We start from the raw sequence: 20,485 nt of genomic DNA, 5'->3' as shown, positions 1-20,485 counted from the left end.
CTATGTAGCCGATTATGTTAGTTGGGTACCTAGGCTAACTTTGTTGGACTTATGAACAAATTGGACTTACGAACGTGCTCTTGGAACAGAATTCGTTTGTATGTAGGGGACTTACTGTATCTTGCACTCGTGTCTAAAATCACTTGAACATCAGTGTGGGATTGTTAAGGGAACCACTGACTGAAACTGCCCACCCTGGCCAGGCACAGTAGTAACCACTTGCCTGAGTTATCTTACAATAGGAGGTCCTGGTAAGAAACACGGAACTAACAAGCTACCAGCAACCGGTCAAAAGGAAAGAGGAGACTCCAGTCCATATGTCCTATCAACCTCCCTTCTGGATTCCAGTGAGAAGGATTCTTCCTTCTCACTGAAATCCATCTTGGCTGAGCGATGTGTGTGCCACTAGGAAGGACCCCGAGTCAGAGTGATTGGCCAGAGATAACCTGGAAACTAACCCCATCACCATAAAACCTGAGACTGTGAACCATGTGGCAGAGCAGTTCTACTGGGTTCCCTTACCCTGCTGCTGTGCACCTGGGCACCCCTTCCCAATAGTCTCTTGCTTTGTCAGCACGTGTGTCTCCTTGGACAATTCATTTCTGAGTGTGAGACAAGAGCCCTCCCTCGGGCCCTGGAAGGGGTCCCCCTTCCTGCAACAGGTTTGTATCTGGACTCTTAGTTCTATACCATTGCTCTATATGTCTTTCCTTATACCAGTACCACACAGTTTTGATTACTGTGGCTTTGTAGTAAATTTTGAGATTAGCAAGTGTGAAGCCTCCGACTTTCTTCTTCAAGATATTTTGGCTATTCTGGGTCCTTTGCATTTCCTTATGAATTTGAGGATCAGCTTATCCATTGAGTTCTTTTTTTTTCTCTTTGTTTTGATATTTGGCTTTTATGTCTGAGTCTCTTCTCAGTTGTGTATGTTTAAGTGTGCTAGGACCCAAATGAGGGAAGGTAAGTGGGGATGGGGAAACCTCTCATAGTTCATGATATAGACTTTCTCTTATCTCCCTGGATCAGTATGGTGCCTTATCCCTACTCTCAACCATGCCTTAAGTTCTCAGGTCTGATTTAACCTATCCAGAGATTAAAATTTAACTCTCTGTTTGGGATTAAGGAGGGATGAGTGCCTAGCTGAAGTGGGTGGGGACTGGAGTCTGGGACTCTTTTCCATGCAGGTTTTTACCAGCCCTCCTGTTTTTAACCCCACTTCCCCCATCGCAGGCAGTTAGATTTCAGTTTCAACTCACTTGCCACTTTCCAAAATGTTGCTGCCATCTCTGTTGTTTCCTTTTCCATTCTTTTTTAGTGGGTTTACGTTCTTTGTGTTTCTTTCCTGACATTTTGATGGGGTTTGAGAAGGGAGCAGAGATAAATATAGGTGTTTAATCTGTCATGTTCATTGAGAGCCCCTGAAAGACTCTCTGTGGGAAAAGTTGGCATCAAGGAAGGTGGTGCAATACTTAGTCTCCTTGGAACCACTCCTGGAACAGCTCCTCCACTGTATTCTGTTCCTAGAGTTACATGTCACCCCACTTTTTCTTTTTCTTTTTTTTGGCTGCTTCGGGTCTTAGTGGCGGCAAGAGGGATCTTTTGTTGCAGTGCACCAGCTCTTCCTTTGCGGCACGCGGGCCTCTCTCTAGTTGTGGCATGCGGGCTCCAGAGTGCGTGGGCTCAGTAATTGTGGCATGCAGACTCTCTAGTTGTGGCACATGGGCTCAGTAGTTGTGGCATTCAGGCTCTGTAGTTGTGGTGTGCGGGTTCCAGAGTGTGTGGGCTCTGTAGTTGCGGTGCAAGGGCTCAGTAGTTGTGGCACGTGGGCTCATTTGCCCTGCGGCATGTGGGATCTCAGTTCCCCGACCAGGGATTGAAGCTGCATCCATTGCATTGGAAGGCGGATTCTTAACCACTGGACCACCAGGAAGTCCCCCCCACTTTTTCATTTGCAATTTTGGGACATAATTTTAGTTTAACCTTGAGCATTCTGATAGAGGTATAGTCCTACTTTCAGTGCAGTCAAATTAGTTGAAGCCTCAACTGATTCAGTAACACTGATCCAGTGGTTCTCACCCCAACTTCACTTTGGAATCATTTGGGTAGCTTTTAAATAACACAGCTGTCCCCGGCCCACTCCAGACCAATTGAATGAGAATCTCTGAGGTTAGGGTTTGGTTGTCAGTGGAGTTTTTTTTGTTTCGTTTAGTTTTTATTGCTCTCCAGGTATTCAAATGTGTAGAAAGAATTGAGGACCACTGCTCCAAGGCATTTCATAGTTGATTAAGGATGATTTTACCTAACAGGATAAATTCAGTTGCATTTTTTTTTTCTTAATTAAAATTTTTTTTTTTATTTTTGGCTGCACCGTGTGGCTTATGGGATCCAAGCCATGCCCCCTGCAGTGAAAGCACGGAGTTCTAACCTCTGGACTGCCAGGGAATTCTCCAGGTGCATCTCTTACAACTATCCTCCTCCTCCTCTTTCACTGCCCTCCAGCCGCGCTGGCCCCCTTTCGTTCCTTACACTTTCAAGACATGCAACCATCTCAGGAGCTTTTGCTCTTGCCCTTTTATCTGCCTGGAATGTTCTAACGCAGATATCCTCAGTTCCCTCCTTCTCCTGTGTCAGATCTTTGCTCAGAAGTCACCTTCTCAGTGAGACTTGCCTTGTCCACAACGTTTAACATTTCTACTTCCAACCCCCTCCCAAATTCCTGTGTTCTTTCACTGCATGGTTTTTCCCCATACCTCTCGTCACCTCTCTAGTTCTCTTGTTTGTTCCCTATTTGGCATCCGCTTCCCACATATGCCCTTCCCCTAAGTATCAATATTTTACTGTATAAAGAAGCCAGTGGTTGGAGCTTCATTTATTCCTTCTGCCATGCTGTTTTCTTTGTGTAGATAGAAGTTTCTGACCTTTATCATTTTCCTTCTTTCTAAGAAACTTCTTTTCAACATTTCTTGCAGGGCAGGTTTTTGTTTGAGAAAGTCTTTTTTTTCTCCTTCACTTTAAAGGGTAACTTCATTGGATACAAAATTCTAGGTTGGTGGGTTTTTTCTTTTTTCTTTTAAAAAATATTTATTTATTTATTTGGCTGCACCAGGTCTTAGTTGCGGCACTCGGGATCTTCGTTGTGGCATGCGGGATCTTTGGTTGTGGCATGTAGGATCTTTAGTTGCAGCATGCATGCGGGATCTAGTTTCCTGACCAGGGATCAAACCCAGGCCTCCTGCATTGGGAGAACGGAGTCCTTACCACTGGACCACCAGGGAAGTCCCGGGTGTTTTCTTTTAACACTTTAAATATTTCACTGCACTCTCTCCTTGCTTCTTTTTTAAGTTTATTTTTTGATTTTTGTATTCATCCTGCTTGATGTTCTGTGAGCTTCCTGGATCTATTATTTGGTGTTATGTCGTTAATTTTGGGAAATTGTTGACCATATTACTTCAGGTATTTCTTTTGCTCTGTTCTCTCTTCTGATATTCCAGTCATGTGTATTTTGTACCTTTTGAAATTGTCCCACAGTTCTTGGCAGTTCTGTATTTTCTTTTTCTTTTTTTTTTTAATTCTTTTTTTCTCTTTGCATTTTAGTCTGGGACGTTTCTGTTAATATATTTTCAAGCTTACTGATTCTTTCCTCAGCCACATCCAGTCTACTCATGGGCCCATCAAGGCATACTTCATTTTTGTTACCATGTTCTGCATTTTCTTTTGATTCTTTCTTAGAGTTTCCATGTCTCTGCTTACATTACCCATCTGTTTTTATATGTTGTCTACTTTTTCCATTAGAGCCCTTAACATATTAATCATAGTTATTTAAATTTCCCTGTCTGATAATTCCAAAATCTGTCCTATCTGAGTCTAATTCTGATGCTTGCTTTGTCTCTTCACACTATTTTTTCTTACCTTTTAGCATAACTTATAATTTCTAATTGAAAACCAGGCAGGATGTATTAGGTAATAGGAACTGAGGTGACTAGGCCTTTATCTAGTTGGGAGTTTTGTGTAATCTGGCTAGGAGTTGGCTTGTGTGTAATGATTGATGTAATTGTAGGTACCAGAGGCCTCAAATTATGCTAGTATCCTTGTTTTTGTCTCCCCTGTAATCTCTGGTCTTCCCTAAGAACTCTTTCTTAAATAGAGTATACACCTTTTAGCTCTTTCAGCTGTAATCCACTGTTATTTTATTGGACCCTCGATATGGTGGCAGAGTGTGGGGGAGGGAAAGCATTTTATAATTTTATGATTAAATCTCAGTCTTTTAGTGGGTCTCTGTCCCTGGGCTGTGACCTTTACAAGTGTTTATTAACTGTTTTCCTTTCTCAGTGTGATAAGAAGTCTAGAGGGGGCCTCAGGGAAATTTCCTCCCCCCCAGTTGGCATAAGGCCTGGTAGAGCCTTTTTCCTGGAGTGAAGGCTGCTGTTACGAGAACACTCTGGGCATATATCACAATGGTTACTTTTCCCATTCCCCTGCCAGAGCCAGGATCATTCTTGGCTCTTTACCCGGAGAATCTTGTAGGGTAGGAATTTTTTTTAATGTTTTATTCATTGATGTATCACTAGCACCAAAAACAGTAAATGGTACAGAATAAATGCTCAATACGTATTGAATGATTGAATAAATACTGTTTTACATAGATGTGGGAAAATTTCTCAGACCTAAAATGATAATAATAAACTGATGGCATTTCTCTGAGTGACTAGTTAGTCCCCAATCTAGTGTTTGTCTATTTGCTTAGTATTTGTGTCTCTCTAATCTAAAACCCTAAGATAGGATTGTTGTAGAGCAGTTGTTCTCAAGAGGTTTTGACTATAATCTTTAGTAAGACATATACATATTTTATATCATGACCCAGTATACATGAAGATGTAAATGTACATCTGAACAAACTTTTTATGAAATAATACTTTCCTTTATGTATGGTGTACTTTAATATTTTCTACTCTGTTATTTTATATTTTATTTTAAAAAGTGCTTGTCGAGATTTACATAGAGGTTAAGTTCAGAGGATAATGTTTTTTTTTTTTTTTTTTTTCAAGAAATTTGGGTGGATCTACCACACTTAGTTCTGGCTTCCCCCTTTTTCTCATGATAAATCCATGACTTCCTTGAATAATGAAATTCATTGTGCATCTATAACCTTTGGTGATGTTTTAAACATGTTCTCTCTCCTCCCCCTGCCTGCCCCAGGCTTCTGCTAACTCACTTTTTTGGAAATGATTTGAATGCAAATACTTCTCATCACTATTAGCAGGGGAAAAAATTACTTGTGTGCATGTACAGAGTCATCTATTTGTGCTGCTGAGACAGGTGTAGAGTAAAATCTGGGTCTCAGGTTTCATAAGCTTCCTAAAGTGACTAGTAGGAGTTTGGACCTCATGCCCTGTCCAATATGGGGCCCTGAGACAGAAATTGTAGGTACTTTGGGGTACTTTCCCTTCAACAGTAATGGTTATTTGTCTTTATACATGGATTGCAAAGGTTCAATTCAAGATACCTACCTTGGGACTTCCCTGGTGGCGCAGTGGTTAAGAATCCGCCAGCTGGACTTCCCTGGTGGTGCAGCGGTTAAGAATCTGCCTGCCAATGCAGGGGACACGGGTTCGAGCCCTGGTCCAGGAAGATTCCACATGCCGTGGAACAGCTAAGCCCGTGTGCCACAACTACTGAGCCTGTGGGCCACAACTACTGAGCCCACGGGCCACAACTACTGAAACCCACGCTCCTAGAGCCCGTGCTCTGCAACAAGAGAAGACACCACAATGAGAAGCCTGCGCACCACAACAAAAGAGTAGCCCCCACTCGCCACAACTAGAGAAAGCCCGTGCGCAACAACGAAGACCCAACGCAGCCAAAAAAATAAATAAATAAATTTATTTAGAAAAAAGAAAAGAAAAGATACCTATCTTGTAGTGTCAGGGTGGTATCTTGCTAATGGATCTGGAGACAAAGCCCTGCATAAATAACGTGGGCTATTGTTAGTAAACAGTGGCCTGTAATTATGAAAGACATGGGAGGAAGAAAACATGGTAGTCTTATCTACTCTATTTCTACTGCTTTCCCTGTTGGTTTTGTTCTGAGCCGCCTTTGGAATTTATCTGATTGATTTTGTTTTGGAGCCACGAAGTATAGATCGAAAGGTTTGGTCTTTCTGCCATGTAACAGGCCATGTGAGGGCTTTGCATTTCATTCTCCAGAATTCTCTCTAGTTCAGAGCAAAGGCTAAAAACAGCTAAAGCTCAGGGAGAACAAGCTAGTTTAAAAACTACCCTTAGTCGAGTTGCTACTACCCTTAGAACGAGTCCCAGTAGATGTAAAGATTTTTAAATTGTTTTCTTTTTAAAGTCTATAAATAATGGATTTTCAGCTTTTAGTGCTTTAACCTCTGTTACTAAAAGCCCCGAGGCTTAATTTACAATCATTAATCTTTCCTTCATTACTCAAGATATCATCTTTTTATCCCCTTTAAAATTATTGTTAAATTATGAAAAAGATCAAACATATGAAGTGGTTCAGAGAATAAGATAACAAACAGTCATAAAAACCACCATCTGGATTTAATGAATAGTAGCATTTTGCCATATTTGCTTCAGAACTTCTTCCTTTAAAACGTGAAATGTTGCAGATACACTCGAAGTTCCCTTGGTCTCTCTGTTCACTCCAGTTCCCCTGCTCCCTCTTCTGCTACCCTAGAGGTAACTTCTGTCCTGAACTTGGTGTGGTTCCTTCCCATCCATGCTTCTATACTTTTATACCATTCATGTGTGTCCACAACAGTAGATACAATTGTTTTGTGAAAGTTCAAGTGTATACCAATGGCATTGCCCTACACTTAGGCTATCACTTGCTTTTTTTTTTTTTTTAGGTCTAGTATTATAGTTCGTGGTTTGTACATATAGGTTGAATTCATACATTTCAAGAACTATATAGCATCCCATTTTATAACTATTTCACAATTTATTCATTCCCTCATTGATGGACATTTAAGTTATTTATAAATTTTTGCTGTTATAAACATTGCCATGGTGAACATTTTGAACTTGGTTTCTTCTGCATTTGTTGGAAGATTTTCCCCTGGCAAATACCTAGGAGTGGAATCCTGGGAAGTACAATATATGCATCTTTATTGGCAAATAGGTAGGAGTGGAATCCTGGGAAGTACAATATATGCGTCTTTAACTTCTCGGCGGTTGCCAGGTACCATCTAACTTGCACTCCTTCCAGAAGCCTGTGAGGCTTCTCAGCAACACTGTTGTCAGACTTCTGATCTCTTGCTAATCTGATGGCTAAAAGAGTTGATATGTTTATTGCTTTACCAAAAAAACTTTAAGGGAGTCAAAACACTATCCTTTTGAATTTCAGAAAGTTGATACTCCTCTTCATTCATTCAATAAATATGGAGTTCTTACTAGGAGCCAGGCACTATTCCAGATAGTAGGCTACAGGGCTAAGAGGGGGACACACATCTCAGCCCTCATGGAGCTTACATTCTAGAGGAGGGAGACAATAAATACAAGAAATCAATACACTATGAACCGTGTCAGTGATAAATGCTAAGGCGGAAAGGTAAACTAGGGAAGGATGGGTACAGTGTGTGTGGAGAGGTGGGGTTGACAGGGCGGTCAGGGAAGGCCCCTTAAGAAAGCAACATTTGAGATAATGCCTGAAGGCAGTGAAGGAATAAGCTGTATATGTGGACAATTGGGAAAAGAGCATTCTAGACAGAGGGGTAGAAGTCTGATGGGGGAACATGGCTGGCATGTTCAAGCAACGGCGAGGAAGCCCATGGGGAAGGTAGGGAGAGGGGAAAGAAATGGGAGGCAAGGTCAGAGAGGTGTGTGGTAGTGTATCACGCCGACCCTCCAAGGTCATTACAAGGACTTTGAGGTAGATGGGAAGCCACTGGATAGCTTCCAGCTTTTGAATAGCACAGTGATATGATCTGATTACATATTAAAAGACAGGACTCTTGCTGAACGTAGAAATTCGATTGAAGGGGGCAGAGGGCAGAAGCAGGAAAAACAATAACCCAGCTAAGAGATGATGGTGTTTGGAGCAAGGCAGTGACAGTGGAGATGGAGAGAAATGTTTGAGCTTGGAAATATTTTATTTTTAATTTTTTAAAAATTAATTAATTATTTAATTTATTTATGGCTGTGTTGGGTCTTCGTTTCTGCGCGAGGGCTCTCTCCAGTTGCGGCAAGTGGGGGCCTCTCACTATCGCGGCCTCTCCCGCTGCGGAGCACAGGCTCCAGACGCGCAGGCCCAGCAACTGTGGCTCACGGGCCCAGTCGCTCCGCGGCACGCGGGATCTTCCCAGACCAGGGCTCGAACCCGTGTCCCCTGCATTGGCAGGCAGATGAGCTTGGAAATATTTTAAAGGTAGAATCAATAGGATTTAATGATGGGTTGAATGTGGGGTGTGAGAGGGAAAGGGGAAGCACAAATAAGCCCCAGAATTTTGGCCTGAGCCACTGGATGGAAGGAGTTGTCATTAACTGAGATGCGGAACAGGATTGAGGGCGAGTATCAGAAGCTCAGTATTGTCAATGCGCAAAGAGGACCTGAGGTTCAAGGGTGAGGTTCGTACTGGACACACCCATTTGGGATTGTCCACAAATAGATAGTATTTAAAGCCATGAGACGGGTTGAGATAACCAAGGGGAGACGTGCAAGTCCTGAGCTATGGGACACTCGGGTGGTTAGAGGTTCGGGAGCAGAGAAGGAGCAAACAAAGGAGGCTGAGGAAAAGCAGCCTGAGAGGCAGGAAGAGAATCAGGCAGGTGTGGTGTCCTGGAAGCCAAGAGGAGAAAGCATTTCGAGGAAGAAAGAGTCATCTACCCATTGTGTCAGGTGCTGCCAATAGGTCATCTAAGACAAGGATTGAGAATTCACTCTTGGATTTAATACCATGGAGGTCTGGTCTCTAGAAGTCTTGATAAGAATAGTTGTAGTATTGTATTCTTATATGTTACCCATAACATTTCAGAAGTTTCCACTGCTACTTTATATGTAAGTAAAATGCCTGTTACGGACTAGTCCAGAAAAAAACTGGTCCCTTAAATTTTTTTTGGACTGGAAATCTCATAAATAAGGCAAATGGTTTTGTTTTGTTTTGGCTAAAATCTCGAAGCATAGAATTCTTTGACTTCAGCTGTGGAAAATGTCAAAATCAGTGTGACTTAGCAGTAGCTACATTTAATTCTCATACAAATGGCTTCCATTCTTAGAGTAATATGGTACATTCATAACCACATTTTAAGTCTGAACTGCTCTTTAGAATAGGGAGTTAGGAGAGACATCAGATACAAATAGAATGAAAGAAGGTATAAATGATGTTGAATAGAACAGGAATTTCATAGTGTTTTTACAGCAGCTGTTCTCAGGTGTGGTCCTCAGGCCCCTGGTGGCCCCTCGAGAGTTTTAGGGTTTTGCAGGATCAAAACTATTTTCATGATAACTTTGCCTTTTTCACTGTGACACATGCACTCATGGTGCAAAAGCAAAGGTCAGTGAAACTGTTGGTGCCATAGCACGAATCGGCACTACCACTGGCCTGGGCTGCTGTCATTGTGTTCCTCACCATGGCCCGCTCAGTAAAAAGGAAAGAAAGCCAGTTTCACTTAAGAATGTGCTTGACGAAGCAGTAAAAATTACCGGTTGTATTGTCTTTACTCATGTGCATGCATGTGTTTTTAATATTCTATGTGATGAAAATGGGAAATACGCCTAAAGCACTTCTCCTGCATACTGAAGTATAATTGTTGTGTTGAGAAAAAGCACTTGTATGACTTGTTTGAATTAAAAGCTGTATTATATAGTTGCTTTTTTCATGAAATACCATTTTTACTTTAAAAAAAAATCAACAGATAAACTAGCGTTAATAGATTTGGGCGTTTGGCAGACATTTTCCTGAAGTTGAATGAAGTAAGCCTGTCACTTCAAGGAAAACAACTGACAGTGCTTGTTGCCAATGATAAAATATGAGTTTTTTTAAGTGAAAATTAGAATTTTGGAACACTTCCATCTACCACAAACAGCTTGACAGCTTCCCAATACTCAAAAACTTGTCTGATGAGATCAGTGGTGACATTCACGAATGTGATATTTTGGATAGGGTATAATGAAATGTGTCAACATTTGCAATATCTATAGAACTCAGTGAACCAAATATTTTCTAAATGACAAATGACGATGTTACACAATTATGTATGAGTAAAAGAGCCACTCAAAATGCAAGATAGACTTCTGCTTCTAGCCAAGATGGAGTGACGGGGATGCCTTATGGCTAATGAGGTCCATCAAAAATTATTTCATGTGCTTTGTTGGCCAGGTCCGTGTGCACATGCAGGTGATAGCAGGGTAGTCGACTGGATGAATGTTGGGCTTTGGAATCAGAAGATGTAGATTGAATCCTGGTCTGTCATTTCCTTGGCCAATAAGCACATTTACTGGTATACCTTCTTGGAGAAACTTTTATTAAAATCTGTCCATTTAAAAAATTGGTTTAATATTACTTTAAAAATTTTTTTTAATGTTTAAAAATTTTATTTATTTATTTTTTGGCCACACCATGAGGCATTTGGGATCTTAGTTCCCCGACCAGGGATTGAACCCGTGCCCCCTGCAGTGGAAGTTCGGAGTCTTAACCATTGGACTGCCAGGAAGGTCCCTACTTTTTAAAAAATTGTTGAACTGTGACTTTCTTTTTGGAGATATTATTTTAGGCTCTCCCTCCTTAAAAGGTTGATGTAGCAGTGCTGTGTCCTTCTTAGTCCATCCAGGTCCTACCCAGATTCAGTAGTCATTACGGGACAGACACCACTCTGCCTGAAGCAGCATGGCTGCAGTTGCTTGGATGTTTATATTTTCTTTTTTTTAAAGATAAATTTATTTTATTTATTTATTTATTTATTTTTGGCTGTGTTGGGTCTTTGTTGCTGCGCGTGGGCTTTCTCTAGTTGCGGTGAAGGGGGCTACTCTTTGTTGCTGTGCGTGTGCTTCTCATTGCGGTGGCTTCTTTTGTTGAGGAGCACGGGCTCTAGGTGCGCGGGCTTTGGTAGTTGTGGCACGCAGGCTCAGTAGTTGTGGCGCATGGGCTTAGTTGCTCCGTGGCATGTGGGATCTTCCCGGACCAGGGCTGGAACCCGTGTCCCCTGCATTGGCAGATGGATTCTTAACCACTGCACCACCAGGGAAGTCCTGGATGTTTATATTTTCTTGCTTCTATCTCTTTAAACTCAGATATTAAAATTGGGTTCAGTTCCTCCGTCTCTTATCAGATATCCTCTAAACCTGTTGCTTTGTTTGTCTTTCAGTTTCCTGGTGATGACATGGCATCTGCCAGCTCCAGCCGGGCAGGAGTGGCCCTGCCTTTTGAGAAGTCTCAGCTTATTCTGAAAGGTGAGTGGCACTGTATGAAGTTTGTCATTTCAGGTCCAGCCCCATCTTTGGGAAAGAGGTGGAATTATACCACACCTTGGTTTACGAGCGTAACTATTCATTCTTATAGGGTTGTCATATTATAGCTGGAGTTCTTGAAGAGGAGGGGGAAAAAAAGGAACTTTTGGAAAGAATTATATAAAATGGCAAATCCTTCCTTCCCCAGGGCTCTTTTCTATCTACTCTCATTCCCTTGGTGAGCTCATCCGAACCTTATCACTTTAAATACCACCAATAGTAAGATCACTGCCACATTAGTATCTCCAGCCTGGCCTTGTCTCTGAACTCCAGGTTTGTATATCCAATAGCCCACTTGGCATCTCCACTTGAAGGCTTAGTAAATGTCTAAAATGTGACATGCCTGGAACTGACCTGATTTTGTTTTTTTTTTTTTTTTCCTCAATATCCTGTATTCAGCAAATCTGGTTTTGTCTACATTCAAAATGTGGGCAGCGTTCAGCCACTTCTCACCACCCCTACTGACCCACCAGCTGGCATCATCTCCGCCCTAGATTAAGGCGGTAGCCTCCTAACCTGGCTTCCTACTTCTGCCCTTTGCCCCGCTTCATTCTGTTGATCACACAGCAGCCAGTGGTCTTGTTACAGTGTAAGCCAGCTCTTGTCACTCCTCTGCTCAAACACATCAGGACTGTCTATCTCACTCTGCGTACAAGCTGAAGATCCCACCTGATACGACCCCTTCCATTTCTCATTTCCTGTTCCACATTTACTCCTCTCTGGCTAGATGCACAGGTCCACATGGACCTCCCTTGCTATTCATTGCCTATTCATTACCAGGTACACTCCCACCCCTGGGCCTTTGCACTTGCTGTTCCCGCTGAGTGAAATGCTCTTTTGGCTGAGTTATCTACCTGGTCTGCTTCCTGACTTTCTGCAGGTTTTTACCCCAAAGTCACTCTCTTCAACGAGGCCTTCCCTGATTCCCCCATCTAAAGACTCCCTACCCTGATTCCCTCATGTCTCTCCCCTTCACCACTTTATCTTTTTCTTCTCAGCCCCGTCACTATTTAATGTTTGACCTATTGGAATCTATTTCATTTATTCACTGTCTCTTTCTGTAGAATGTAAGCCCCACGAGAACAGGGGTTTTTGTCTGTTTTGGTTACTGTTGATGCCCCAAAGCCTAGAACAGTGCCTGACACACAGTGAGGCCTCAGTAAATATCACACAGATGAAAGCCTGCTGCTCCAGTAGCTTTAGGAGGAGGAGTCACGGGACCACAAGATGCTCGGGGAGAGAGGAGTGGCATTCAGTATCTGGGCTCAGGCCTCTCAACGTGATCATTGGGAGGCAAAATTGTATCTTTGGTCCAAATTTTAAAATTATTGTTTTAAAAATGGAAATGTTATTCATTTATTTAATGCACTTACATAGTTTACAATTCTTTCCGTTCCTCCAGCTCCCCAGTTCCCTCGCCTGGAGGGAACCTATTGTTATCAATGAGTGCTCCTTTCCCCACATCATCTTTTTTTTTTTTTTAAGCCTGCAGCACCCAGTATTGCCAAGCGGTCTCCCATCCAAGTACTACCCAGGCCCAACCCTGCTTAGCTTCCGAGTTCAGGGGCATTCAGGGTGGTATGGCTGTAGTCCCCATACCTTTACCAACATGATATGTTGTCAGATTTTTTTTTTTTATCTTTGCCAGTCTGGTTGGTTAAAAAAAAAAAATTGTGTTCTCAGCATAGTTTTACTTCTCATTAAATGATAAGTGATGTTTAGTGTCTTATCATATGTTTAAGTAAATTTGTATTTCCTTTTCTGTGGGTTGCCTGTGTCTATTCTTTGCCTGTTTCTTATTGAGTTATTGATTTTTTTTATAGTCTTCATACATTTTAATTACTTTTCTTGGTGTCTCATGGCTGCTCCAGCCCTTTTGAGAAGGGAGAAGGATTAGAGTGAACTGATAGGGTTTTGAACTTGAGACTACAGCCTTTACTGCCTTATCTAATAATTAGCAGGGCTAGGTCAGAACAGAAGCCTGCCCATGGAAACTGGTGATATCCTGAGGTCCCTGTTTTGGGGCCATGTTATTCAGGAACACGCTCTGACTTCTAAAGGTTTCTCTCTTGCCTTTCCCCAATGTGTATTTTCTCACTAGTGTGGAGAGAGCTAACTTGATAATACAGGTGCACCTCATTATATATGCACTTAAGCTATAGGGAGTTGATAATACCATCCAGGAAAATGGTGGGGGAGAAAGAGAAGGAGAGAAACAACCATTTAAACAGTGTGGGTGGTTCTTCCTCCTGTGCATTTCGTGGATAGAGCCTCTGGTGTAATTTGGGAGCTGTTGCTATGCTGTCCCCTCTCTCTGCCTCAGTTCCCTTTGCCTCTTATAGTGCAGTCCTAGAGATTTATTTTTTTATTTTTTATCTTTAAAAATTTTTATTGGAGTATAGTTGATTTACAGTGTTGTGTTAGTTTCAGGTGTATGGTAAAGTGAATCAGTTATACATATACATATATCCACTCTTCTTAAGATTCTTTTCCCACATAGGTCATTAAGGAGTATTGAGTAGAATTCCCTGTGCTGTACACAGTAGGTCCTTATTAGTTATCTATTTTATTATTTTTTAAATTAATTAATTTAATTAATTTATTTATTTTGGCTGCGTCGGGTCTTTGTTGCTGCGCGCGGGCTTTCTCTAGTTGCGGCGAGCGGGGGCTACTCTTCGTTGCGGTGCGCGGGCTTCTCATTGCAGGGGCTTCTCATTGCAGTGCCTTCTCTTGTTGGGGAGCATGGGCTCTAGGCGCGAGGGCTTCAGTAGTTGTGGCTCGCCGGCTCTAGAGCGCAGGCTCAGTAGTTGTGGCGCACGGGCTTAGTTGCTCCGCGGCATGGGGGATCTTCTCGGACCAGGGCTCGAACCCGTGTCCCCTGCATTGGCAGGCGGATTCTTAACCACTGCGCCACCAGGGGAGCCCTGGTTATCTATTTTATATATAGTAATAGTGTGTATATGTCAAGCCCAATCTCCCAATTTATCCCTCTCCCCCAGTCCTAGAGTTTTACAATACACTTTTTAAATACACTAAGGTCCTCAAACGTAAGCCAACTATTTTATCTGATATTTAACTGAAGGAACACTGAAAACACAGCACAGCAAGGCAAAAAACTGGCCGTTTGGAACCTATAGAAAGATAATATGCCACACTCTCTTCTGTTGCCTTCCTAAGAGCTTTTCAGGGGTATAATTTTGGAAATATGTGATTTTTTGCCTTATTTGTTGACTTTAAAAGCTAAATCCTATGTGAAGATGTGACTCCATGTATAAGAAACTGGCATTTATATTTTATCAAATAGTAAATAAACTTTCTAGGTAAACTTGAGACCTTTATTTTGGCTTGTCTTTTAAGAACAAGAAACATTGAAAATATCACCCCACTTATTAATTATAAATTACTGAGGGGAAAATGTATCTTTACAGTGGAGTGACCTGGCAAACCCCACATTAACCATGGTATCAAAATTAGTATCCCCAATAGGAGGATGGCCTGGTGTGTACAGTAAGAAGTATGCAACCTAACTTGTGTAGTTAGTATTCTTGACAAAAATGTTCACTGTAAATCTAACCATGAGGAAACAATCAGAAAAATGCAGGATTTAGCATTCTGTAAGACAGCTGGTGGAAGTCTTTAAAAATCATTGTCATGGAAAAAGAAGGGAGTGCATTCTAGGTGTTAAAAGATTAAGGAGACAGCAGTTGAGTACAGTTTGTTCATCTTGATTGGATCCTGGGTTGGGAGAAAAACAGCTATAAAAATATGTTTGGGGGACTTCCCTGGTGGTGCAGTGGTTAAGACTCTGCGCTCCCAATGCAGAGGGCACAGATTCGATCCCTGGTGAGGTAACTAGATCCCACATGCATGTCACAGTTAAGAGTTGGCATGCCACAACTAAGAAGCCTGCGTGCCACAACTACAGAGCTGGAGAGCCGCAACTAAATCCTGGCACAACCAAATAAATAAATAAATATTAAAAAAAAAAAGTTGGGAACAACTGGGAAAATTTGAATATGGAATGGATATCAAATGATGGAAGGAGTGACTATACATTTTTTTTTTAGGTATAATAATGGTGGTGTGGTGGGTGGAAGGATGCCCTTATTGTTAGGAATTGCATTCTGAAAGTAATCAGGGCTGATCTGTCATGATGTCTCCAACTTACTTTTTTTTTTAAACACAGATGTCGTATATATATCTGGGTCCTGTGCTATCCAATAGGGTAGCAAGTATAGCCACATAGAACTATTTACATTAAAATTAAATAAAATTTAAAGCTCCAGTCCTCAGTCTCACTAGCCATATTTCAAGTGCTTTATAGCCACATGTATCTCATGGCAATGTATTGGACAGCGCTGATGTAGAACATTTTTATTATTGCGGAAGTTCTCTGGGTAATATTGATGATAGACGCTGAGAGAGAGACAGAAAAGCATATGTGGCAAAATGATAGCAGTTAGTAAATAATGTGCAATTATTTATTCTATTCTTTCAATTTTTATGTAAATTGGAAACTTCACAAAAAACTACTAACTGCACCATGTGATCTTAGATTGAGTCCAGGACTAGAAAAAAATCTTTTCTCTTTTGCTATAATGGACATTGATAGGGTAACTGGCAAAATTTGAATAAGGTCTGTACCTTAGATAATAGTATTAAAGAATGTTGAATTTCCCAGTGTTGATAATTATACTATGGTAATGTTAGAAAATGTCTTAGTTCTTAGAAAAGACACACTGAAGTATTTAGGGAGAGAAAAAGAGAGTAATAAAGCAAGTAGCATAGAAAGTTAATATTTGGTGACTTCGGGTGAAGGGTTTTTTTAAATGAAATTATTTTATTTATTTATTTATTTATTTGGCTGCGTTGGGTCTTCGTTGTGGCATGTGGGATCTTTCGTTGTGGCGCGTGGGCTTCTCTCTAGTTGTGTTGTGTGGGTTTTCTGTCTCTAATTGAGGCACGTGGGCTCAGTAGTTGTGGCGCATGGGCTTAGTTGCCCTATGGCATGTGGGATCCTAGTTCCCCGACCAGGGATTGAACCCGTGTCCCCTGAATTGGAAGGGGGATTCTTTACCACTGGACCACCAGGGAAGTCCCCGGTGAAGGGTTTATAAGAATTCTTTGTATTACTCTTGCAACTTTTCTAAATGTCTGAAATTATATCAAAAAATTCTTTTTAAAAAGTAGATACTAAAAAAACAAGGACCAAAAAGGAAACATGATGGAAGAGTTCAAAGAATCGGCCTGGGAGCTGGGAGACTTGGTTCCAGGCTTAGCACTGCCTTTGACTAGCTCCGTGATTTTGGATATGTCTCACCTCCCTGGATCTTAGTTGGCCCAACTATTAAATAAAGGGTTTGAACTTGTTGATTTCAAAGAAACTGTCTAGCTCAAAATGGTAGGACTCTATAACCAGTCCCTATTTTTTATCTATATTTTTACATTTAAGGGTCTGCCTGCAGAGCTGCTCTCGCACCACCAGGTGGCCTCAGTTAACCTTGGTCTATGTGTGTAGTATTTTCATTTTCCCACTCTGGGCCACATTTCCCAGCTCTACGACCTTTTTTCCTAATACCAACACTTGTTGCTTCTTAATCTTCACGACAGCTTTTGTTGCTGTTGTTCCTTGACTTTCTGTCTAGTGTTCTTTTGGTCCTGGAGAAGACACGTATTGCTAAAACACAATCAGAGGTGGCTTTGCCCTTTGCCAAGTTGTGGACCCTTATAGGACTGTCATCCCTCAGAAGGGTCTAGGAGAGAGAGGTTTGCTAACTCTTGATGGGAACTCAGGTTCAGGCAGTCTTGTCATCATGGGTAAGGAACATCAGTTATATGCTCTGATTTAGGGCATAGGATAGAAACCATCCAGATGGGTTTTGTCCTAGTGATCTGGAGTTTCCACCATGGCTGATAAATGCTACAAAAGGAGCTTGTCTAGCATCCAGCCCTGGGCGTATGCTTGCTTAGTTGGTGCTGAGCCCCTGGCTTGCTGGTGCCGTGTAAGCATCAGAAATGCTGCCGCATGAAGGAAATGAACAGAAGAGGAAATGCAGATGGTTAACAAGTACATGGAAAAACTATTCAATCTGGCTAGTAATTGAAGAAAAGCATTAGAACAAATAAGCAAAGTCTGGGAATGGCATATAGCATGGTGTGGAGTCAGGCTGCTGGGTGCACATTGCGGTTCGAAGCTCCCTGGATGTGTAGCCTGGGGCAATGACCTAGCTTCCCCAAGCATGTTTCCTCGTGGGTGAAATGGAGTGACGATGTATTTCTTGCCTCATTGTAAGGATTCAGTTAGATAATGTGTGCATAGTATAGTATCTGTAATAAGTGCTCATTAACTCTTAGCTATTATCTTTATACTATTTTTTTTTTTTTACCTACATGATTTGCAAAGGGTGAAAAAAACATAGTACTCAGTGCTATGCAGTGTTTGGTGAAATGGATATATTCCTATAGTGCTGATAGGTGTCTACATGGGTTTAGAAAGGAACTGAGCAGTTTTAAGAACTTTAAAAAATGTTCATATCCTTTGGAAGAATACTCAGAAATGCATGCAAATACTATATACGTTTGTGGTCATTTTCCCCGAGCCAAAAGTTGGAAGCAATTTATTCAACAATGAAAGAATAGTTGACTAAATTATGGTGTATGCTTGTAATGGGCTTACGTTGCAGCTTTTTAAAATGGATTTTGGGGGGAGAGGAATTTTTAAAGAATTGGAGACATAAAAGATGAAAGTCTAGGAAGTCTGTATTTACCAACATCTTAATGATAATTATCCCAGTGTTTTTGGGTTAGGAGTGATTTTTTTTCTTATGCTTCTTTTCTTATGCTATTTTTATATCCTCAAATTAAAAAAGAAGTCTTTTTAGAATGAGGAAAAGACAAAATTTCTTTTTTAAAAGAAACAACAAAAAAGAGGGAGAACATCTGCCACAGGGGGGCAGCTGGGAGCCCTCTGACTCATCCTTGACTTCTGTCTTTCCTGTCCAGTGGTGTCAGCAAAGCCCAAGGTGCATAGTCGTCAACCTCGAATTAACTCGTTTGTGGAAGTGGCAGTGGATGGACTCCCCAGTGAGACGAAGAAGACTGGGAAGCGAATTGGGAGCTCGGAGCTTCTCTGGAACGAGATCATCATTTTGTAAGAGAAAACCCCTTCTCTCCGAATGCAGCCCCCCGGGGGAATAGAGGAAGGGGTTGTGGGAGATCCAGGTTCCCTGTAGCCGCCTCTAGTCCTTCCGCCTTTGGTACCCGAGGCACCTTCTCTTCCGGTGTTTCTACATCATCGAGCTCACAGAGTGTTCATTGTTAGCTGGATGGTTACAGGGTCAGCTCTGGGGGGGAAAGGGTATATGTGAGTGTCTTCCTCTTTGGGGTTCCCCCCACCTTCAAGATGTCAGCAGTGTAGTTTCTCTGTTTTCTTCTAAGTTACAGGAATGACTGATCTGCTTGGGTATGATGAATCAAGTATTTGTTTTCCAGGAATGTCACGGCCCAGAGTCATTTAGATTTGAAGGTCTGGAGCTGCCACACCTTGAGAAATGAACTGCTAGGCACCGCCTCTGTCAACCTCTCCAATGTCCTGAAGAACAATGGGGGCAAAAGTATGTACAAGGAAGGGGTACCTGACGTCATTCATTTGTGGGGGTGGGGAAAAGAATGTGAAGGCATGGATTTCTCTCACATGGGGGCTAAACCTGCTGATGCAGTTTCCTCCAGGACCAGAGGCTGCAGTTACTGTACTCCCCGTGGATGTGGTCCGTGGAGTTCTAGGAAGGCTGAGAGCTACTCTCTGCCTCTATTGCAGAACTCAGCCCCTTGGTCCAGGGCCCCTAGTGGTGGGATGCACTGATATCTCCCCCTTGATCCTTCCTCAGGGATGCATACTTTCCCTCTGCCCCTCTTTTCCTGATCCTGATGTGTGACGTGTAGAATCAAACTGTCAAATGCCTCCAGCCTAAATCATTACTTTCCTAGTCCGATCCCTCAAACACAACAAAGGAGCTTCGTCTGTGGGTGGGTGTGTACACGTGTGCCTGCCTGTCTGCGTGGAATGGTGTTACAAATGGTGCCCTGTGCTTAGAAGGCGCTCGATAAACATTTCCTGGATGTTGGAATGCAGTGGAAGCTCTATCATGATTATTCAGCCTCGGCTGCACGGAAGTCTAAATCCTCACGTCTGTTTATTGCTGTTTGTGGTCCGTGGAGTAACTCGTGGCTGAGGTATCTGGATCCTCCCTCATAAAGCCTCTATTCAGAGCAGTACCAGATGTGGCGAGGGAATGCCACAGAAAGAAAGGCTCCTTCTTTTCTTGACGTGTGCTGTCTAGCAAATATTTTCTGAACGTGGATTTAGTTTAAGAGAGATGTGTGGGTGGGGAGCCCTGAGTCCCAGGGAGAGTGCTGCTTGATTCAAGGGTCTTTCCTTTCTGAGCCTGTCCTTTCTGATGGGCCTCTTGAGTGGTGTGTGAGGCTCCCCCGGTCTTTTCCTTTCTGCTGGGCACGCACTGATGTGGTGAACCCACTCTGGACTCTGGAATCGTCTGAAATGAGGCTCTGCCTCTATTCTAATTCTGCAGGGAACACCCCGCTGCTCTGTCTTCTGAGTCGGTCTTTATTTTCCCAAATGCTAGCCTGCCTTTTATAATTTGATTCTCAAGGGGGATTATATTTACTATGTCATTTGGAAATAGACTTGTGGGCATTCTCACATTAGGACCAGCAACCGACATTGAGTGTCCTTTTCTCTCCTTTTTCATTTGTCCAGTTGGCATACTTTTGCTTTCAATTACAAAAGTAATTGTTGAAAAATTGGGAATCACACAGAAGCACACAGACACACAAAGAAAATAAAATTCTCCTGGAAGCACAGTACCTAGTGATAATTATTGTTAGCATTTTGATATATGCCTTTCTGAGCTTTTTTTCCCTGTGTGCAGTGTATTAATATTTAAGACATCAGTGAAACAAAATTGAGATCATACATGAACTTATTTTGCAACATGCA

At 42.0% G+C, this 20,485-nt stretch overlaps 1 protein-coding gene across 2 annotated transcripts in view; it reads left to right on the top strand.

Annotated features, from left to right (window-relative positions):
* Nucleotides 1–20,485, top strand: part of WWP2 (WW domain containing E3 ubiquitin protein ligase 2) — a 141,894-nt gene that overhangs the window by 12,683 nt on the left and 108,726 nt on the right. For both annotated transcript variants that reach the window (XM_082369814.1, XM_082369813.1), the window contains exons 2-4: nt 11,328–11,412; nt 18,472–18,619; nt 18,961–19,082. In XM_082369814.1, the coding sequence (XP_082225940.1) occupies nt 11,343–11,412; nt 18,472–18,619; nt 18,961–19,082 (340 nt within the window). In that variant the 5' untranslated portion in view covers nt 11,328–11,342. The remainder of the gene's footprint in view (nt 1–11,327; nt 11,413–18,471; nt 18,620–18,960; nt 19,083–20,485) is intronic.

The sequence above is a fragment of the Balaenoptera borealis genome (genome assembly GCF_965194805.1).
Source record: "Balaenoptera borealis genome assembly, chromosome: 19".
Classification (NCBI taxonomy): domain Eukaryota; kingdom Metazoa; phylum Chordata; class Mammalia; order Artiodactyla; family Balaenopteridae; genus Balaenoptera; species Balaenoptera borealis.
Note: the sequence above shows the minus strand (reverse complement) of the source record. Positions and strands in the feature narration are given on the sequence as shown.